General features: G+C 53.8%; 7 protein-coding genes across 7 annotated transcripts; 3 read left to right on the top strand and 4 right to left on the bottom strand.

Annotated features, from left to right (window-relative positions):
• Positions 1–600: 600 nt before the first annotated feature.
• Positions 601–4,010, top strand: BO70DRAFT_330105 (glycoside hydrolase family 35 protein). Its single transcript, XM_025540812.1, has 2 exons — positions 601–1,598; positions 1,646–4,010. Exons 1-2 carry the CDS (start codon positions 795–797, stop codon positions 3,872–3,874), a joined length of 3,033 nt encoding a protein of 1,010 aa, XP_025402789.1. The 5' UTR covers positions 601–794; the 3' UTR covers positions 3,875–4,010.
• A 391-nt stretch (positions 4,011–4,401) lies between these two features.
• On the bottom strand, positions 4,402–5,191 carry BO70DRAFT_131289 (uncharacterized protein). Its single transcript, XM_025538032.1, has one exon. It carries the CDS (start codon positions 5,004–5,006, stop codon positions 4,530–4,532), a length of 477 nt encoding a protein of 158 aa, XP_025402788.1. The 5' UTR covers positions 5,007–5,191; the 3' UTR covers positions 4,402–4,529.
• Positions 5,192–5,376: 185 nt separating this feature from the next.
• BO70DRAFT_393148 (elongation of very long chain fatty acids protein) lies at positions 5,377–7,064 on the bottom strand (the record flags this gene model as incomplete). The annotated part of the gene is made up of 2 exons (XM_025546341.1): positions 5,377–6,207; positions 6,273–7,064. 2 exons carry the CDS (start codon positions 7,062–7,064, stop codon positions 5,377–5,379), a joined length of 1,623 nt encoding a protein of 540 aa, XP_025402787.1.
• Positions 7,065–8,724: 1,660 nt separating this feature from the next.
• Positions 8,725–9,983, bottom strand: BO70DRAFT_393147 (uncharacterized protein; the record flags this gene model as incomplete). The annotated part of the gene is made up of 2 exons (XM_025546340.1): positions 8,725–9,828; positions 9,894–9,983. The coding sequence occupies 2 exons, from the start codon at positions 9,981–9,983 to the stop codon at positions 8,725–8,727; spliced, it is 1,194 nt and encodes a 397-aa protein (XP_025402786.1).
• A 775-nt stretch (positions 9,984–10,758) lies between these two features.
• Positions 10,759–12,433, top strand: BO70DRAFT_377171 (uncharacterized protein). The gene is made up of 2 exons (XM_025545177.1): positions 10,759–10,979; positions 11,036–12,433. Exon 2 carries the CDS (start codon positions 11,221–11,223, stop codon positions 12,217–12,219), a length of 999 nt encoding a protein of 332 aa, XP_025402785.1. The 5' UTR covers positions 10,759–10,979; positions 11,036–11,220; the 3' UTR covers positions 12,220–12,433.
• Positions 12,434–12,655: 222 nt separating this feature from the next.
• Positions 12,656–13,882, top strand: BO70DRAFT_131228 (uncharacterized protein). The gene has a single exon (XM_025538031.1). The coding sequence runs from the start codon at positions 12,886–12,888 to the stop codon at positions 13,729–13,731; it is 846 nt and encodes a 281-aa protein (XP_025402784.1). The 5' UTR covers positions 12,656–12,885; the 3' UTR covers positions 13,732–13,882.
• Positions 13,883–14,363: 481 nt separating this feature from the next.
• On the bottom strand, positions 14,364–16,432 carry BO70DRAFT_358950 (DEAD/DEAH box helicase). The gene has a single exon (XM_025542422.1). The coding sequence runs from the start codon at positions 16,244–16,246 to the stop codon at positions 14,555–14,557; it is 1,692 nt and encodes a 563-aa protein (XP_025402783.1). The 5' UTR covers positions 16,247–16,432; the 3' UTR covers positions 14,364–14,554.
• Between the last annotated feature and the right edge of the window lie 725 nt (positions 16,433–17,157).

The raw sequence follows: 17,157 nt of genomic DNA, 5'->3' as shown, positions 1-17,157 counted from the left end.
TGTGTATAGACTTCCTAGTTAGGAAGGCGGAGTGACCAAAGAGGTGTGTGTATAGTACCCAGGGTGTGCATTAACCCCCTACAAATACTGGGCAACGCCGACTGCTTAACCAAGACAACAAACAGCCTTCAGTCTATTAGACAGTCTGCCTGCGCATAGGATTGCAACCCACAGTAGTTCGTTCGGGGTAGTAATACTAGTGACGAACGACCCGAGAATATCCGCCACAGTTCGTTTGTCTATCCATCAATTTCTACCTAGTTCCTCGTGATTTGGTCGCTGCAGCTGCAGTCTAGCGTCCTGCACTCCTGCAGGACGGTCGCCTCGGTACTTCCACTGACAGTTCATCATTGCCAGGACCTGCCTCGTCGCAATCAGCCCACCGGAAAATTGCCCACCGGAAATTCCTGTGAATGGAGGAAAAACCCTGGCTAGATTACCCCACAAGCGATGCAGCCAGTGCTAGCGACCCCCGGTCTTACTCCACACTCCGTCATCCCGCATCAATCGTTTAACTTCCCAATCCGCTTTCGCTTGGCCGCCTGGTTAAGACCTCACTCAGCCCACTCGACGTCAGCTAGCCTCTGCGGAGTGCGCTCAGGATTTCTCACCCTCGGAAGTGGACTTTCGGGGAGGCGCACTTGCAATTTATGGGGAAATTGGGCGAAATTAGAGGCAAACAATGCTTTTGCCCATGCGCAGGCCTATAAAGAGGCCCCTGTGACCCGGTCCATCGCCATGTCTTTTCTCATCGCGCCCATTCTTAACTCCTGCAGCGAGTGTGAGGATCAGCCATGGCGCGACTCATACACTTGTGTCTTCTTTTCCTTTCCAGTCTGGGCTTGGTGACAGCTGCTGCCCAGAACCAAACCGAGACGGGATGGCCCCTTCACGATGATGGCCTGACCACGGCCGTGCAATGGGATCACTACAGCTTCCAGGTCGACGGCCAAAGAGTCTTCGTCTTCTCCGGCGAATTCCACTACTGGCGCATCCCAGTCCCTGGTCTCTGGAGGGATATTCTCGAGAAGATCAAGTCGGCTGGCTTTACGGCATTCACCTTCTACTCAAGTTGGGCGTGGCATTCGCCCAACAACCACACGGTCGACTTCACCACCGGCGCTCGTGACATCACGCCCATCTTTGAGCTTGCCAAGGAGCTTGGGATGTACATTATCGTGCGTCCTGGGCCGTACATCAATGCCGAAGCCAGCGCCGGTGGCTTTCCCCTCTGGCTGACGACTGGCGACTATGGGACTCTGCGGAACAACGATTCGCGGTACACCGCGGCTTGGAAACCATACTTTGAGAAGATGTCGCAGATTACCAGCGATTATCAGGTCACGAATGGCCAGAACACGCTCGTCTACCAAATCGAGAACGAGTATGGCGACCAATGGCTCACTAGCCCAAGTGAGAGGGATCCTAACATGACTGCAATCCATTACATGGAGCTGCTCGAGGCGAGCGCCCGTGAGAATGGCATTCTCGTGCCCTTCACTGCCAACGAGGCCAATATGGATGCGATGTCTTGGGGCCCTGACTGGTCTAATGCTGGTGGCAATGTTGATGTTGTTGGCTTGGATTCCTATCCTTCTGTGAGTTCATTCTTCTTAATTGGAAGTTGTCTGTCTGACTGTATCAGTGCTGGACTTGCGATGTTAGTCAATGTGACTCGACGAACGGAGCGTATGTCGCCTACCAGGTGGTCGAATACTACGACTATTTCCTCGATTTCTCCCCGACTTCGCCGTCATTCATGCCTGAGTTCCAGGGTGGTTCTTACAACCCTTGGGGTGGCCCTGAGGGAGGGTGCAGCAGTGATACCGGTCCGGACTTTGTCAACCTGTTCTACCGGTGGAACATTGCCCAGCGGGTTACAGCCATGAGCTTGTACATGCTGTACGGAGGAACCAGCTGGGGTGCCATCGCTACGCCCGTCACGGCTACTAGCTATGACTATTCCGCACCTATCTCCGAAGATCGCTCTATCGGTTCGAAGTTCTACGAGACCAAGTTGTTGTCTCTGTTTACTCGCAGTGCCAAGGACCTTACAATGACGGATCTGATCGGAAACGGGACTCAGTACACCAACAACACGGGTATCAGCGCGTTTGAGCTGCGGAATCCCGAGACCAACGCCGGATTCTACGTTACGCTCCACGCTGACTCGACCAGTGACAGCAACGTCGCCTTCAAGCTGCGTGTCAACACCTCCGTGGGAGCTCTCACGATCCCCAGAACCGGGGGCGCAATCCGCCTCAACGGCCATCAATCCAAGATCATCGTCACCGATTTCACGTTCGGGAACGAGACTCTCCTCTACTCTACTGCCGAGGTTCTCACTTACGCCATCCTGGATGACGAGCCAACTCTTGCACTTTGGGTACCGACCGGCGAATCCGGCGAGTTTGTGATTAAGGGCACGAAATCTGGATCCGTTGTATCCCAAGGTCAAGGGTCTGAGGTGGAGTTCCACCAGGAGAGCGGCAATCTCGTCGTCGCGTTTACGCAGTCCGCGGGAATGAGTGTTGTACAGCTCGATGGCCGCATCCGAGTAGTCATCCTCGACAGGACTGCGGCCTACGAATTCTGGGCTCCTGCTTTGACGGAAGACCCTCTGGTTCCCGAAACTGAGGCTGTCCTTGTCCAGGGCCCGTATCTCGTTCGTTCTGCCAGCGTGGAGTCATCAACCCTTGAACTCAAGGGTGACTCGGTCAACGAGACGGCGCTGGAGATCTTCGCGCCTAAGACGGTCAACTCTGTCACATGGAATGGCAAGCAGGTCAAGACCTCCAAGACCTCATATGGCAGCCTCAAGGCTAGCATTGCTGCCCCTGCCTCCATCAAGTTGCCAGCCCTCACCTCATGGAGATCAAACGACAGTCTCCCAGAGCGACTTTCCACGTACGATGACTCCGGCCCGGCCTGGGTTGATGCCAACCACATGACAACCCTCAACCCCAGCCCACCCGCCACGCTCCCCGTCTTATACGCGGACGAATACGGCTTCCACAACGGCGTCCGTCTCTGGCGCGGCTACTTCAACGGCACCGCCTCCGGCGTCTTCCTCAACGTGCAAGGAGGCGACGCCTTCGGTTTCTCCGCCTACCTGAACGGCCAGTTCCTGGGCTCCTACTTCGGCAACGCCTCCATCGAACAAGCCAACGAAACCTTCTCCTTCCCCAGCAACGCCACTCTCACCACCCAGAACACTCTCCTCGTCATCCACGATGACACCGGCCACGACGAAACCACCGGCGCGCTCAACCCCCGCGGAATCTTGTCCGCCCAACTCCTCACCGCCGACAACACCCCCGCCCAGAACTTCACTCACTGGCGCGTCGCCGGCACCGCCGGCGGCGAGTCCAACCTCGACCCCGTCCGCGGCGCCTGGAACGAAGACGGCCTCTTCGCCGAGCGTGTGGGCTGGCACCTCCCCGGCTTCGACGCCAGCTCCTGGCCTGTCACATCCTCCCTCTCCTTCACCGGCGCCACCGTCAAATTCTTCCGCACCACCGTCGACCTCGACATCCCCCGTGGCCTGGACGTCTCCATCTCCTTCATCCTGGGCACGCCCACCAACGCGCCCAGCATCGCCTACCGCGCGCAACTCTTCGTCAACGGATACCAGTACGGCCGGTTCAACCCCTACATCGGCAACCAGGTCACGTTCCCTGTTCCTGTCGGTGTGTTGGATTACACGGGCGAGAATACCATCGGTGTGGCAGTTTGGGCGCAGACGGAGGATGGCGCGGCCATTGATGTCGATTGGCAGGTGAATTATGTGGCGGATAGTTCGATGGATGTTTCGGGGTTGGATACGGCGGCGTTGAGACCCGGCTGGAGTGCGGAGAGGTTGCAATTTGCGTGATTGTGAAGTCGGCGGGGCGGAGCGGAGGGAAGGGAAGGATGAAAAATGATGAGTGTGATGATCATAATGTTTTATGTTGTTTTAATTATTGTGGTATATAAGTATCTTGTGTTTGGGAAGGGGAGATATCTATCTGGAATGAGAAGAGAGAAAAAAAATTTTTTTTTTACATGTTTTATCATGTCTGATCAGACCAGCGACTGTTGAATGGTACGGAGTAGACACACCTGTTTTTCCACATGATCATCCCAGACTTCCCTGTACATTTTAGCTTCGGGTGCAATCAGACATGTAAATGTGAATGTGAATGTGAATGTGAATGTGAATAATGCATTGATACAACACCCATACCCATACCCATACCCATACCCACACCCACACCCACACCCACTGGTTGCCCAATAAGTACCAACTAACTAAGCTACTTCGGGCAGTGGGTGCAGCAAGTAAGTAGGTTCAGCCAGCAGCACTAACTAGTACAGTAACTGAACTACTACTTACTTCTACTCCCCCCACCCCGTGTGAGGCGCGGAGAAAGCAAATTGAAGTGAGACAAGACAAGACAAGACAAGGAAACAAGCCCGAACGGACACATCAATTACCCCACCGGCACTACGGAGATTTATTGATTAATTATAAATGTTCTCTCCAATGTTCAATCAATCTCGACTGAATCTTGATATATCCTGAGAATGCAAATGAGTTTTATTTTATTTATCCAGCTAGTTGCTTGCACCCATCCCCCAAGCAGCGCAAACCACATCCATATCCAGTAGTAGTAACAACAACAACAATAATAATGATAATGATACTTTTCCCGTCCCCAAAGTCGGTGAACATAGCGGTGGATAGCTAATGCCACAAAACGAGTATGTACACATGCACGATAGAAATCTACCCATTCCCCAGGAGTAGAAGGAAAAGAGCAAGGAAAGAGAGAAGAAAAAAAAAAAGAAGAAAAAGGGGGAAGGAACAGGAACAGTAACTGAAGAAAGAGGAAAAGAGCAGCAACGGAGATATGCCGACCAGTAAGGAAGATAAATAGAATATAGATAGGTACACTAAAAGCCGTGCGTATGCGACTGAAACGGCGAACGGCGGATGGATTAACCTCAACCTCGACTGACTCCATTCCATGGAGCCGTGCCGGGCACCGACCGGGCTCAGCTCACGCAGACCCGGGCGGGGGGAAGAAAGCCGCGGGTCTTTCATAAGTAGTGGCACCGGCGGGGGGTCTGAGGAAACCGACCGACCGATGGATGGATATCGTACACTTCATTCAACCCGTCCCGAAGAAAGGCCAACCTATGCATGCACTATACAGAGGTGAGATAGGTAAGGGAAGAAAGGATCGGGCCGAGACGGCATGCAAGCAGCAGCAGCAGCAGTCCGGAGAGCCATCCATCTTCACGGGTATTTTTAAGGGGGATAAAGAAGGGGGGTGTCTTTTTTGTTTTATTTCGGACGAGTCACGCGAAATCGGCCTGCGAAGAGAGAGAGACCTAGGCGGAGCGGTCCAGAACCTCATAGGGGTTGGCACCCTTGGGGTCCTTGACGCTGGGAGAGCTCTGGATATCCTCCTTGGTGGCCTTCTTAGCGCCCTTCTTGCTGGAGACGGTCGCGAAACCGGTGTCGGAGTCGGGATCGCTGGTGGCGGCACGCGACCTCTGCTTGGCGGTGGTGGCCCGGGTCCGGATGGGAGAGTTGTCCTGCGCTTTGGCGCTGGCGCGGAGCGTCTGGACCTTGCTCACGGCCTCATCTTCCGTCACTTCACTGGTCTCGCCGCTCATTTCGGCCGCCTTGCGGATCTCGCGGCTGACGCCCTTCAGAGCGTCCAAGCCGGCTTGCTCGGCCGCGTGGATGTGGGTGGGTTTCGGGGTACCGGGCTCCTTGCGATAGAGGTATGAACGGACGAAGAAGCGGGCGAAGAGGTAGGTCAAAGGCAGGAGGTACATGACATTGAGCCAGATGGCGAAGCCCTGGCCGGTGGTGTCCATACAAGTGACCATCGGACCAACCCGGAGCACCCGCGCAGTGGCAGAGTCTTCGGGCACGCCCACATTCTCGGCGATACCCTCCGCACCGGCGGCGCGGAAGGCGATCTTCTTAAGCCATGGCACCAGGCCGGCGCCTGCGGCCCCGGCAGGGATGGCGGAGACATCGACAGGGGGAACCGCGGCAGACTCGTTCAAAGGAAGAGTGTAGCTGAAGAACAGGTAGGAAGCAGCCATAGTGGAGCCAATGATGAATTGAGTGATTTGCATGGTGGTCAGGGACCGCTTGATCACGTTGGGGACGCGGAAGCGCAGAGCAGTCACAGTGTAGTAGGTGTACTGAAGCCAATGGTTAGGACGTACGAACCACGAGAATAACGGAACAGTCAAGGCGCATCACATACCATCAGAGCGTGAATACCCGAGTTAACCTGGGTGAAGATCCAGATCGGAGGCGCGACGTAACGGATACCAGCCCACATGCACATCATGGCGCCAGCGTGGTGGTAGGTCTGAAGAGTCGAGCTCTTCTTGCCCTTGGCCAGGATGATGACCGTATCAATGACCTCGTAGAACTTGGAAAGGTAGAAGATCCACCCCAGGTAGGCCAATCCCTCATTCCAGAGACGACCAAGATCGGCGGGATCGGGAACGCCTCCTGCAGCCAGCTTGTACTCCGGGTTGCGGAACGTCCACTGCTCGACCGAAGGGTCGTACGTGGCGGCGTTACCGTAACCACGGGGGCCATTGACCTTGCACAGAGTATCGGCGACAGCAGCAACGTAGTTGGGATCATCCCGACTGGGCCACGAGTTCCGGAACGCGCGAATCATGCCCACGAAGGTCCATGCCGAGTAGACGGCCAGGAAGACATTGTGTAGGATGACGAAGAGCTTGAAGAGGGTGGTTTGGCTGAAAGCGTAGGGCTTGTATCCCCGGCTCTTGTTCAGGCGATTGACGAGGATCACGGTCACGGCGTAGACGCTGGCAATGGTGATGGGCACGCGCACATCTAAGACCTGGTTGTAGAGCGTCGGGGGGATGTTGAAGGGTTGGTACCACGTCGGCTCGGAGATCAGAGGCGCAGGGACGGTCGCGGGAAACTCGCTCGGAGGGAAGTTCAGGAGGGACGACGGAGGGAGACCGAGGCGAATGACGCCCGGGGCCGACGCGCTGTCGACCGTGAAGTCATACATGGCTGGAGTCGCAAACTGTCCAGGGAGGGAGGGGTGCGATGAGAGAACGGTGAGAGAGGAATTGGCCGCTCGCTTTGGAAATCAACGGCGACGGCAAGCGGGCAGAGAGTTCAATTAAGAAGGGCCGGTTGAAACCGCAGAATGGGGAGAAACTTGATTTAGTTGAGAATCCCAAGCACAGCTGCAGCCGGTAGCGTAGGGTAAGAAGGGCGGCGCAAATCCCTCGGGGCGAACCTGCGGATGAACGAGAATTGAAGGCGCGACCAAACCTTCTTACCAGACCTTAAGGGGGGAGAAAAGAGAAAAGAGAAGAAATGGTTGGTTGAGAAAACATTGATCGCTGGAGATAAAAAGAGAGCAAGGTCCGACCGATTAATTGAGGTTGTCAATCAAATCTCCGGATTTGTGCAGGGCCGATCAATGAGCGTTGACGCTGATCGCGCCAAGTGGAGCCGCGATGCGTTTTGTTGGGAACTCGCCCATCTTCAAGCCGAGGCCCAACAAAGCATTGCAGTCCCAGCTCCGGCATGCCTGTGAAGCATCAATATTGGACAAAAGCTTCAATTGTTAAGGGTTTGATAGTTAGTATCACCATCGTTGCGGTCCAGCCGAGGTTGCGGGATCGAACCCTGCATCAGCAATCAATTCCTCCCAGCACCGTCATCAATCCTTTACCTCCTCTCGCGTGCCTCACATGATGACCAGCCCTGCAAGTTTTACCCTAACGGCCGTTACTGCAAACTACTGTGTATACTCTTATCCGCCTTACTCGACACTCCCTTGATAACTAGTCAAACGGCGTCTCTTCGGCCGGCGTCACAGATCTAACCGGATTCGAAGGAAGGGAGAGGAGATAGGCTCCTACTAGAGGCTATCTAGCAGGGGAATCTCCTTGCTATCTGTGCAAACATGACATCAATTGTCGGAGTTGACAGCCACCAGAAATGAAAAATAATAATACTGGGGTTTGGATGGATTTTTTCCCCGTTCGAGTTCCAGGCTTCCAGAAGCAGCTCGGTGGGTCCCGTGACCGCCAAATGACTCGCGGGCTGACTCAGCTCCAAGACGTCATTCAACGGTCATTGACTCTACTGTAGAGAATATGGAGGCCTAGAAGGCAGGTTAGTGAAGTTCAGCAGGCAGAATTAGTTCGAGTAAACTGAAGGAAACAACCCAGAGAATAAAGCATGGGCGGCAGGCTAAATCAAGGCGGCAACAAAAACTACATGATAGCCTGCATATCACGTCATAGTGCCCACCTCTATGAAGGTTATGCTCATCGTACTGGAAGTACTATGAATATACTATTTACCGATGATTCCGAGACTGCAATTAACCCCCCCCCCTGGGATCGTACGCACTACCAGCTACTCGAGGTAGTAGCAACAGTACTATTAGTCGTGGTTCAATCCCGCCGACGGAGAACCTCATTCTCCCCTGGCCACCGACTGTAGCCTTATTAACAGCTTGAACTTGCTTGCTTCCCTCAATTGGAGCCTCCCTGGTTTGTCTGAGCTATCAATATTCTCTACAAAACATCCGTGTAATGCTGAAGAACTATATATAAACTGGACGCTAATGATACATGGTCATGACCCCCCAAATCACAGCCTTTCAAGTAAGCAGACTCGTCATCTGATACATCAACCGAGACCTCCGCTCACCGAGGCTTGGTGCTTAGTGGAAGTGGCGGCGGCGAGGGAGCAGCACCAGGGACAGGCATTGATCGCATCCCCGCCTTCTTCGGGGGAGGCGGCGGCGGAGCCTTTTTTCTGCCCAATGTTTCTGACTCGAGGCTGGATGTTGAGCGATTGGCGTTAGGGTGCGGCGGCACGGGGGGAGGCGCTTGGCTACTCGGGGACTTCTGATCCCCCAAGGCCTTCACCCGCTGGGAGATCCCGTACTTTTCATTTAAGCCGCTGATCTTCTGCTTTCCAGCCTGGATCTTATCGTTGTGTCGCTCGCGGAAGTCGTTGATCGTGGATGAAGCACTCCTGGTGTCAGAGGTGGAAACAGGTGAGGGCTGGGTGGCGAATGAGTTCCCTCGGGCTGGAGGGGGAGGAGCCGGGGAGTTTGATGAGGAGGTTCTCAGATGTGAGAAGCGGTTTTGCAATTCGTTGACTTGTGTCTGACCAACTGAGCCTGCAGTTGTTGGAGAAGCTACTCCGGGACCGTTGCTATCTCTTCTCCACTGGCTGCCGCCATTCCCAATTCCAAAAGCAGGGACTGACACACCGGCCTGGGAGAGACGCGAAGTAGCCTCCTGGTTCAAGTGTCCCTCAAGGACCTGGGGGGAGTATGCCGGGGGCGGAGTAGGCGAATGCGGGGTAGGGGAAGGGGTCGAGTTGTTCCGAGAAGGCAGTCTAGGCGGAAGATTGGGCTTTGGCCTGGGGCTCGGAGCCGCCATCTCTGCCGGAGAGTCCATGCGCCTGACTGGGGGCGGTGGAAGGTTGGATGTGTCTAGACCTGTGCGGTTCACTCGGTATGGCACCGGCGGAGCCGCCGGTCTTTGAGCCTCCTCAGCCACACGTTGTTCTTCCTGTTGCTGCCGGGTATTCTGATGGTTTATCTGTTCGCGGGACAATGGGGCGCCCAGTCCGTTCCGATCCGGGGTGAGCTCGTTGGGAAGAGCGCCAGCGCCGTGGTATTTGATGTGCTTCGGCGGTGGCCCGAATGATGCCGGGTCTTTGAGCGAAGAGAGTGGAGCGGAGACATGCTCAGAAGCGTCATCGTCCTTGTCCTTTCCCTTTCCCATCCATCCTGCCTGCAGACGAGATAAGATCACATCAGCTCTTGACTTGGACGGGTCTCGGGGCAGATGAGACAGACCACTTGGTTGATGCCCTTGAAGTCGTTCCTCCAGCTTTCCTTCTTCCCATCTCGGCCTTTGGGGTGCCAGCCATCTTTCATAACCCCCATGATCTCAAAGCGCGTCTTCCAGCCAGGAGAAGTTCTTGTTGTAGTCTGTAGCAGTGTCGTGGACGGACGCAAGTGATTGATGCTAAGAGAGGCAGTGCGGTCGGGCGGTGTCCGGAATTGACCCCGCGGAGTTCCGGATCCGGCTAGGCCCGATGTGGCGATCTACTATGTAGTTCCTCCACAGTCATGTGATCAATGTATGACTAAGGTAGCAGGCATCCATTTTTATCGAGGACAATTTGTCCAATTTGTCGAATTTGGCTGGCTAACAGATGAAGACCTGATATCATGTTTAACGTGCGATGACTGGCTCCCGCGTACCATCAATGACCTGTCAGTCACCGCCCGTCGGCCCCCATGCCGGGAACACGCAACGCAGCTCCGTCTGCGCAGGTGTCGATCGGGCCAGCGAACCGGTGATTGGGCTAGTGGGCTACCGAGTTTAGCGGCCCCCATGCCTCCAACCCACCTTGAAACCGCGGGCATCTTTCTCGGTGTCACGCTGCACCCAGGGCGGTTGTCTCTCTCTCCATAGGGCGGATGGCCCATGCCAGCGCTAGATGGGACATGATGGGACACACCTCGACAGACTTCGGCGCCTACAATGACGGGGCCTCGATGTTACTCGTCCCCTTCCCGTCAACTAACAATGCAAAATGCATGCGCGTCGGTCCTCATGGTGGGCAGCGCTTCGTGCTGAGCCGTCTCGTGCTGATTGGCAGTGGATGACCCCCAAATCCGATTCTATACTTGGTAACCTGCGTAGCCGTTCACTAGAGGGTGCTGCGCCCTGTCAGCCTTCCTTTGTGTTGGTTAGGGCCATTTTTCTCCCCGTCTTTATTTCCCGGCAAGATTCTTGCTTTCTCTCGATCTGCCTCGTTTCATTCTCTCGCAGCTGCATCTCTTTGTCTTTGTTCCTAACCTGCCAGGAACCAAACGCACTGCCATATCGCTGGATCTGAGTCTCCCAATTATCTGGAGCTTTGGATGCGCAAGGTTAGTGTGCTTACTATCCACCACCTTTGTGTATCTAATCTTAATCACCTGTGTAGTTGAAGCCATCACAATCACAATTCGCCTTGACTCCCACGGATTGCATCTTCTAGCGATCCTAGGCTTGATTAATTGAGCAGAGGAGTGCGCCTTTTATTGTACCCATATTCAGGGCATTTATGGGGTCAGCACCAAACTGCAACATCTAGGTGGAGTTGAAGGCACACCCCATATCTGGGACTAAATGCCTTTCGGAATGGGAGAAGATGGCTACGGGCCCGGCGACGGTACAGGTCAACAAACAACAGAGGAATACTGGGATTCCAGAACGACATTGGCGGCGTGGTATGACTCTCTTACAACAGAGTATGCGGATGAGACGACCACGGCCATGCCGACGGCCACGGACATGCAAACGACTACAAAACACACAAGACCAGACCATGGTACAATGATGACTATCACAACGCAGCAATGGACCACCATTCCCTCAATTGACGCAACGACAGGCTCTATCTCACAAACCACCACCACCACCACCACCACCAGCGAGGCCACAACACAAGCGACAACGATGTCCTCGAGCACATCGTCTGCCTCTTCCAACAGTGCAGGTGACGGTGGTAGCAGTAGCGGCAGTAACACCACAGCCATTGCCATTGCCGTTCCGGTTGCCGTCGTCGGCGTAGCAATCATTGCAGGACTGCTATTCTTCCTCATGAGACGGCGTCGTCAGCGAAGTCGCATTCCCCCGCCCGATCCCCAAGACAACATGAGGACGGTCCCTCGACAAGCTGGACCGCAGAACGGATCCACCTGGGAATTCGGACCCGCCAGTTCCCACGACGTTCCTTTCTCCGGGCCCATCCCTGGTCGACCTGTTACACACCACAGCCAAAGTTCCGTGGATTCAACGCGCCACATTGACGCGAGTTCCAGCAGCCAGAACCTCACCACCGCAGCCCAAAGCGCACCCGATGAAGAACCCGCAATGCAAGATTACTCGGAGCGCCACGAGGCAAGAATCTCTATGCCTGTCATCAGTCAAAGTATCCCGGTATGGCAGGAGCCCCGACACGACCGGCCGACGTCGCCCTTCGACCACCCGCTCGATGACTCCATATCCGAAATCTCGCATATGAGTGATCCCCGACAATCTGCTGCGCATCACAGAGATCTCGACGATATATCGTCTGTATCGTCGTTCGAGGATGACGAACGCCGTCCAGCTATAAGTCCATAATGGGTTAGGGGTTTGGAATTCATGATGTCACGTTTCTTAGCAGGCGTTGTTGTTATTTTTCAACCATGGAGTATACCAGTTGCTCATGTGAGGAGCATCACATGAGTGTTCTATATTTCTCGGCATCATATCAGAGTGATGATTTGTAAGGGGTATTTAGTGCATAATGAAATTCAGCTCGTTTTCATTGCATCTATCATTGCATCTATTGCACGGATAGAAATGCACTTCCCGTGTTCCGTATCGCGGGTATTTCTCATTACATTTCCCATTATGCATTGTGAACCCAATGGGTGCCAGTGGTCACACAAATATCTTTTAAAGGCATAGCCGCAACCAACGAAGGAACATTGGCTTCCCCTCACTCATAATATCACCTTAAACATGGCTCAACCACGGTGCCGATCTGAATATTCAATCCTCCCTTCACCTGGGCCAGGCTCCTAGTAGGCGTTAGGCTGCCAGGCGGCTGCCTGCTGGCCATCGCCATCCTCTCTTCGATTATGTCTAACAAGTTCACCAAGGCCAATCACTCAACCCAACAAAAAAAATCTCTTTCTTTGCACAGCATTTGCCATCATAAAGCACCCCCAAGCCTTTCTTCATCCAGACCTCTTGATCATCTCCTGCTTCCACCTCTTTCCTACCACTCCACAAATCGACAAAATGGACTCGCTGATCGAGAAACTAAGCGACATCAACCTCGAGCCAGAACACCTATTATTCAACCCCAGAGACAACGTCTCGCTCGATCCCAAAGCCCTCGAAAATATCCCCCGCTTCCTATTCCGCGTCGCCTCCCCCAAAACAAAAGGAGAAACAACCGAAACGTGGGTCCGTTCCGCAGATGCCCTCAAGAAGAAGAGTTCATCCCAAGAAGACATCTTCTCCAACCTTACCGCCCAGAGAGGAAGTGAAATCTCCAGGAGTTTAAACGAGCATCTGAGATGGTGGCGCAAAACCGGACTGGATAATTTCATGTCGTGGACTAGTTCCCTCCTTTTCGCTTTGCAGTATATCCTCTACCTCCATCAGGCTGACTGGGATGGCTCAAACTTGGACGAAATCAAGCTTTACGTTATGGATACGAGTCAATTCCCCCGTGGGGCTTTCCTGCGTGATCTTGATCTGATTGATGCTTTCCAGGGGTATGAGAATGGGAGTGGGAATGGTTTGAAAAGCCTGAACCTGAAGGACTTCCGGCAGCTGCGGACGACAAAGGGGTTTTATTTCGGGGAATATTTATCGCAGGGCTCGATGAGGGTTGCGGGGAAATGTCAAGTTATCTCGGCGGACTTGCTGTTTGAAGGAGGGGAATTGCATCTAGTAGTACGGATACTGCAGCCCGAGTTTGGGGATATACATAGCCGCCGTGATGGGGAGCCGTCTTGGGCGAAGGAGGTGAAGCGTCTTCGAGAATCTATTTGGCCGTCAGCAAAGCCGCCTCCAACGAAATTCAGAGCATCGAAGGATCAGATTGCCGCCGTGGATGAGATAGCAATGCTTCTTTGACCCAGACTGGAGATTCCCGATGGCGGTCTATTTCTCCGCCTTGATCAGCCAAAACTCTGGAAACGGAGACCAGCGAAAAGATGGTGATATTGGTGGACTTTTGGAACATTTCCAGTCGTGTTACTCTGCTGGTGGGTCAATATTGTCTGAGGTTTGATTTATACGTTTGATCTATGCGAATCTGACAGAGATTCCAAGCCAGAACAGAGAAATGCTTTCACACCTTCAAACGTGAAGGTCATTGCCCCGCATACTATGCCTGAGCTTCGGCGCGTTGAGCAGATCTTTCGTGAGATTGGTGAGGGCTGCCAGTTTAATGTTGAATCCGGTCAGTGAGAAAAGGTGTTCGGATTCGTGGGTGCATTGCTAATTTAGTAGTAGAGTATGTATGTGATGGCGAACTGCATAATAGGGATGGATGGTTTTGAGGCATGAAGAAAGATAATCTGGAGCCGTGCTTGAAGTGAACAGGTGAGAGATTTTGGACCAAACCGAGCCTACTGAACGAATACTGCGAGGGTTTGCATCGGTACTGAGCTTGTATTTGATGGGGATCGATACTATGGGATTATTTCTAGGACCTGACAAGCCAGTCTAAAAGAAATGTCAAATTTGATTGATAGTGGTATATATTTGGGAATTAGTGAACTGTGATTCTTTGAATGTCTATTGATACTTGGGTGAGATATGAACTTCCAAGTAACCGATCGCCTGCCGACCGAAACTCCCTAATCTTGAAAACTTCAGCGCGCTGTAAAACGACTTATGTATGGTAGTCACCGATCATCTTCTCCAACTTCCCAAATGTGTGCCCCCGTCTGGCTTACATATCCATCGAACCTCCAGCTCTTCCACCCCGTCCATGCCCTCTTCCACCCCGTCCATGCCCTCTGCCGCCTTGACGTCCGTGTCCTTCACGCCCTTCACGCCCTTCACGTCCTCCACCTCCTTCACGACGTTGTTCACGGCCCTCTGCCCGGTTCTTCTCGACGGCACCTCTGTGGACGCGCGGCTTGGTAGAGGGGCGAACCTCACTTCCGTTCCCATAGTTCAATCCGGGAACGCCCTTCAAGCCCATCTTACCAGCAGTCTTCTTCTCAACGATTGGCGGTTCAGGACAGGCCATGGCATCCATAGCGAAGTCGTTCGCCATGCGAACAAGGCCGGGCTTATCCAGCCGCATACGCTTCATCCAAGGCGATCCAGCAAAGAAACCCAGGTAAGACCGATAGGCGCGGTCCTTCGCCGTTTCGTCAAGGCCGTGCATAATCTGAGTGACTTTCGTGGCGTGGAAGGGAACGCTCGCGGCGATCGCCTCGGTGTCGGGATGGGGCTTGATGGGCAAGAAGGGGTAAGCCTTGATGAAGAAGCTCTCTGGTTCCGTGAACAGGATGATAGCGCGACCATCGTTACCAGCACGGGCGGTACGACCGACACGGTGAATGTACTGGTCGGTGTTCGAGGGCAAGCCGATCTGGATGACCAAGTCGACGTTGGGGAAATCCATACCACGACCAACCACATCCGAGGCGAACAGGATTCCGGACGTCGCGTTCTTGAATTGCTCCGTGGTCCTCGTACGCGAGGACTGGTTGAGTCTGGAATGGATTTGGTAGACCGGCATGTTGACCAAGCCTTGAGCAAATAGATCTCCGAACATTGCCACTACGTATGAAGTGGGACCGAAAACAATGATCTTGGAGCAGTTCTTGGTCTCGTGCTGGATAATGGCGGCGGTCATGTTGAAGGTATCTCCGACACTGGGCATAATCATGTGGTACTGGGGCACTCGCTCGTGCGTTGGGGTCTCGTTCTTTTCAATCGTCGAAATGTCACTGTAGCCTGGCTTCAACACCACCTTGACGACATCCCGGACCTTGGGAGGAACGGTGGCCGAGAAGCACATGCCTTGCCAGCCCGTGTTCTTGTGGGGGAGAAGTCTGAGGATTTCCTTCACATCAGCGAGGAAACCGGTCTCCAGCATGGTGTCGGCTTCGTCCAGGATCAGGGTTTGGATGTTCGACAGCTTGTCAGCCGCGTGGGCGTCGGACAGATAGTCCTTGAGTCGCCCGGGGGTTGCTACAAGAACAGTTGGGGTATCTTTCAGGAAGCGCGAATACGCAGAAGCGCGGGCCGTACCACCAACTGCAGTTGCACACTTAAGAGGTTGGTCGAGTTGCGATGTTAGTTGATCACATGATGTTGCCACTTGCTGGGCGAGTTCTCGCGTGGGGGTGATGATCAGGATAGCGACCTGGCCTCTCGGGGCCGCCGCAGTACCCTGCAGCAGGCAGTGCAAGGCAGGGAGCAGAAAGGCGAGCGTTTTCCCCGTACCCGTTTTGGCCTGGACAAGACAGTCTTTGCGCAGATCCGGCAGTGCGGTCAAAACACGGTGCTGGACAGGCGTCATAGACTGAAAGCCCATGACATCGAGGGCCTTGAGGAGTTTGGGATCCAGCTTCCCAGCCATGGAGGCATATGGGTGGGCGCCATCGGCGCCTCTGGGACCGTCCATGAGGGTGGAAGATGCTCTAATTTGGAAGGCGGCGAGTGAGTTATTATTGCTGGATAAGAATCCAAGCACGGGGAAACGTTTGAGTGTTCTAATGCCTTTGATAAACATGGGGCCAAACACAGGTTCAGTGGATGAAGAGGGTCCCTTTATATATTAACCCCTGACCTTGGATAGGTTTGGGGTGGCTTTCGCTGGAACTTGGGGGCGAATCAAATATCAAAGAAGTTTAGATTTCAGAAAGGGCGATAGAGATTTGTTGCCAAGAACAACGCAGGGCTGAGTAAGCAGGGCTTGATTGGCCGCGTGGAATCCACTATATTTGGTTGGGATTTTCCCCTCCGCACTGGTTCCGCAGAAAACATGTTTACGGCCAGTTTTGCGCCAGATAGACTGGAATTTAAGCAGCAAGATGGTGCATATGCTGTGGTTCTAGTGCCATGCCTGGCCAATTGCCGGTTTTCCATACTGCTAAGGCGTTGCGTATATCCCGATCTTTGTTCGTTCCGTATGAAAATTGCTCCGTTAAAATGGTGGGTCGGAGATTGACCCAGCCAATGATACGCCAGTCGGGGGCCAGGCACCCGAGCAGCCCAGCGTTTGGGCTTTGGGCCGGTGGGGGGTGCTTAAGGCCGGTCTGGACACTAACTCCGTAGTCTAATAGCCTAAATAGTCTACCGCGCGACAACGCGACATCACTTGGACAACTGATCGATTTGTGCCACCTTTCTTCTATAAATCCCTCAATATCGAAGAACCTACTCCATAAACTGCTTGTATCTCCCTATGAGTCTCCTCAGTCACGGCCTTGAGCGGCTGCCCAACCTCTGCCCAAATGTTGATGATGAAGCCTGACCGCGAATGCTTGTCGGAGCGCCCCCTGTTGGAGGATGCATAATCTCAATATTTTCTCG

This window comes from Aspergillus heteromorphus, assembly GCF_003184545.1.
Source record: "Aspergillus heteromorphus CBS 117.55 chromosome Unknown BO70scaffold_3, whole genome shotgun sequence".
In the NCBI taxonomy this organism is placed as follows: Eukaryota; Fungi; Ascomycota; class Eurotiomycetes; order Eurotiales; family Aspergillaceae; genus Aspergillus; species Aspergillus heteromorphus.
The sequence above is the reverse complement of the archived record's forward strand: the minus strand, read 5'-3'. Positions and strand labels throughout refer to the sequence as shown.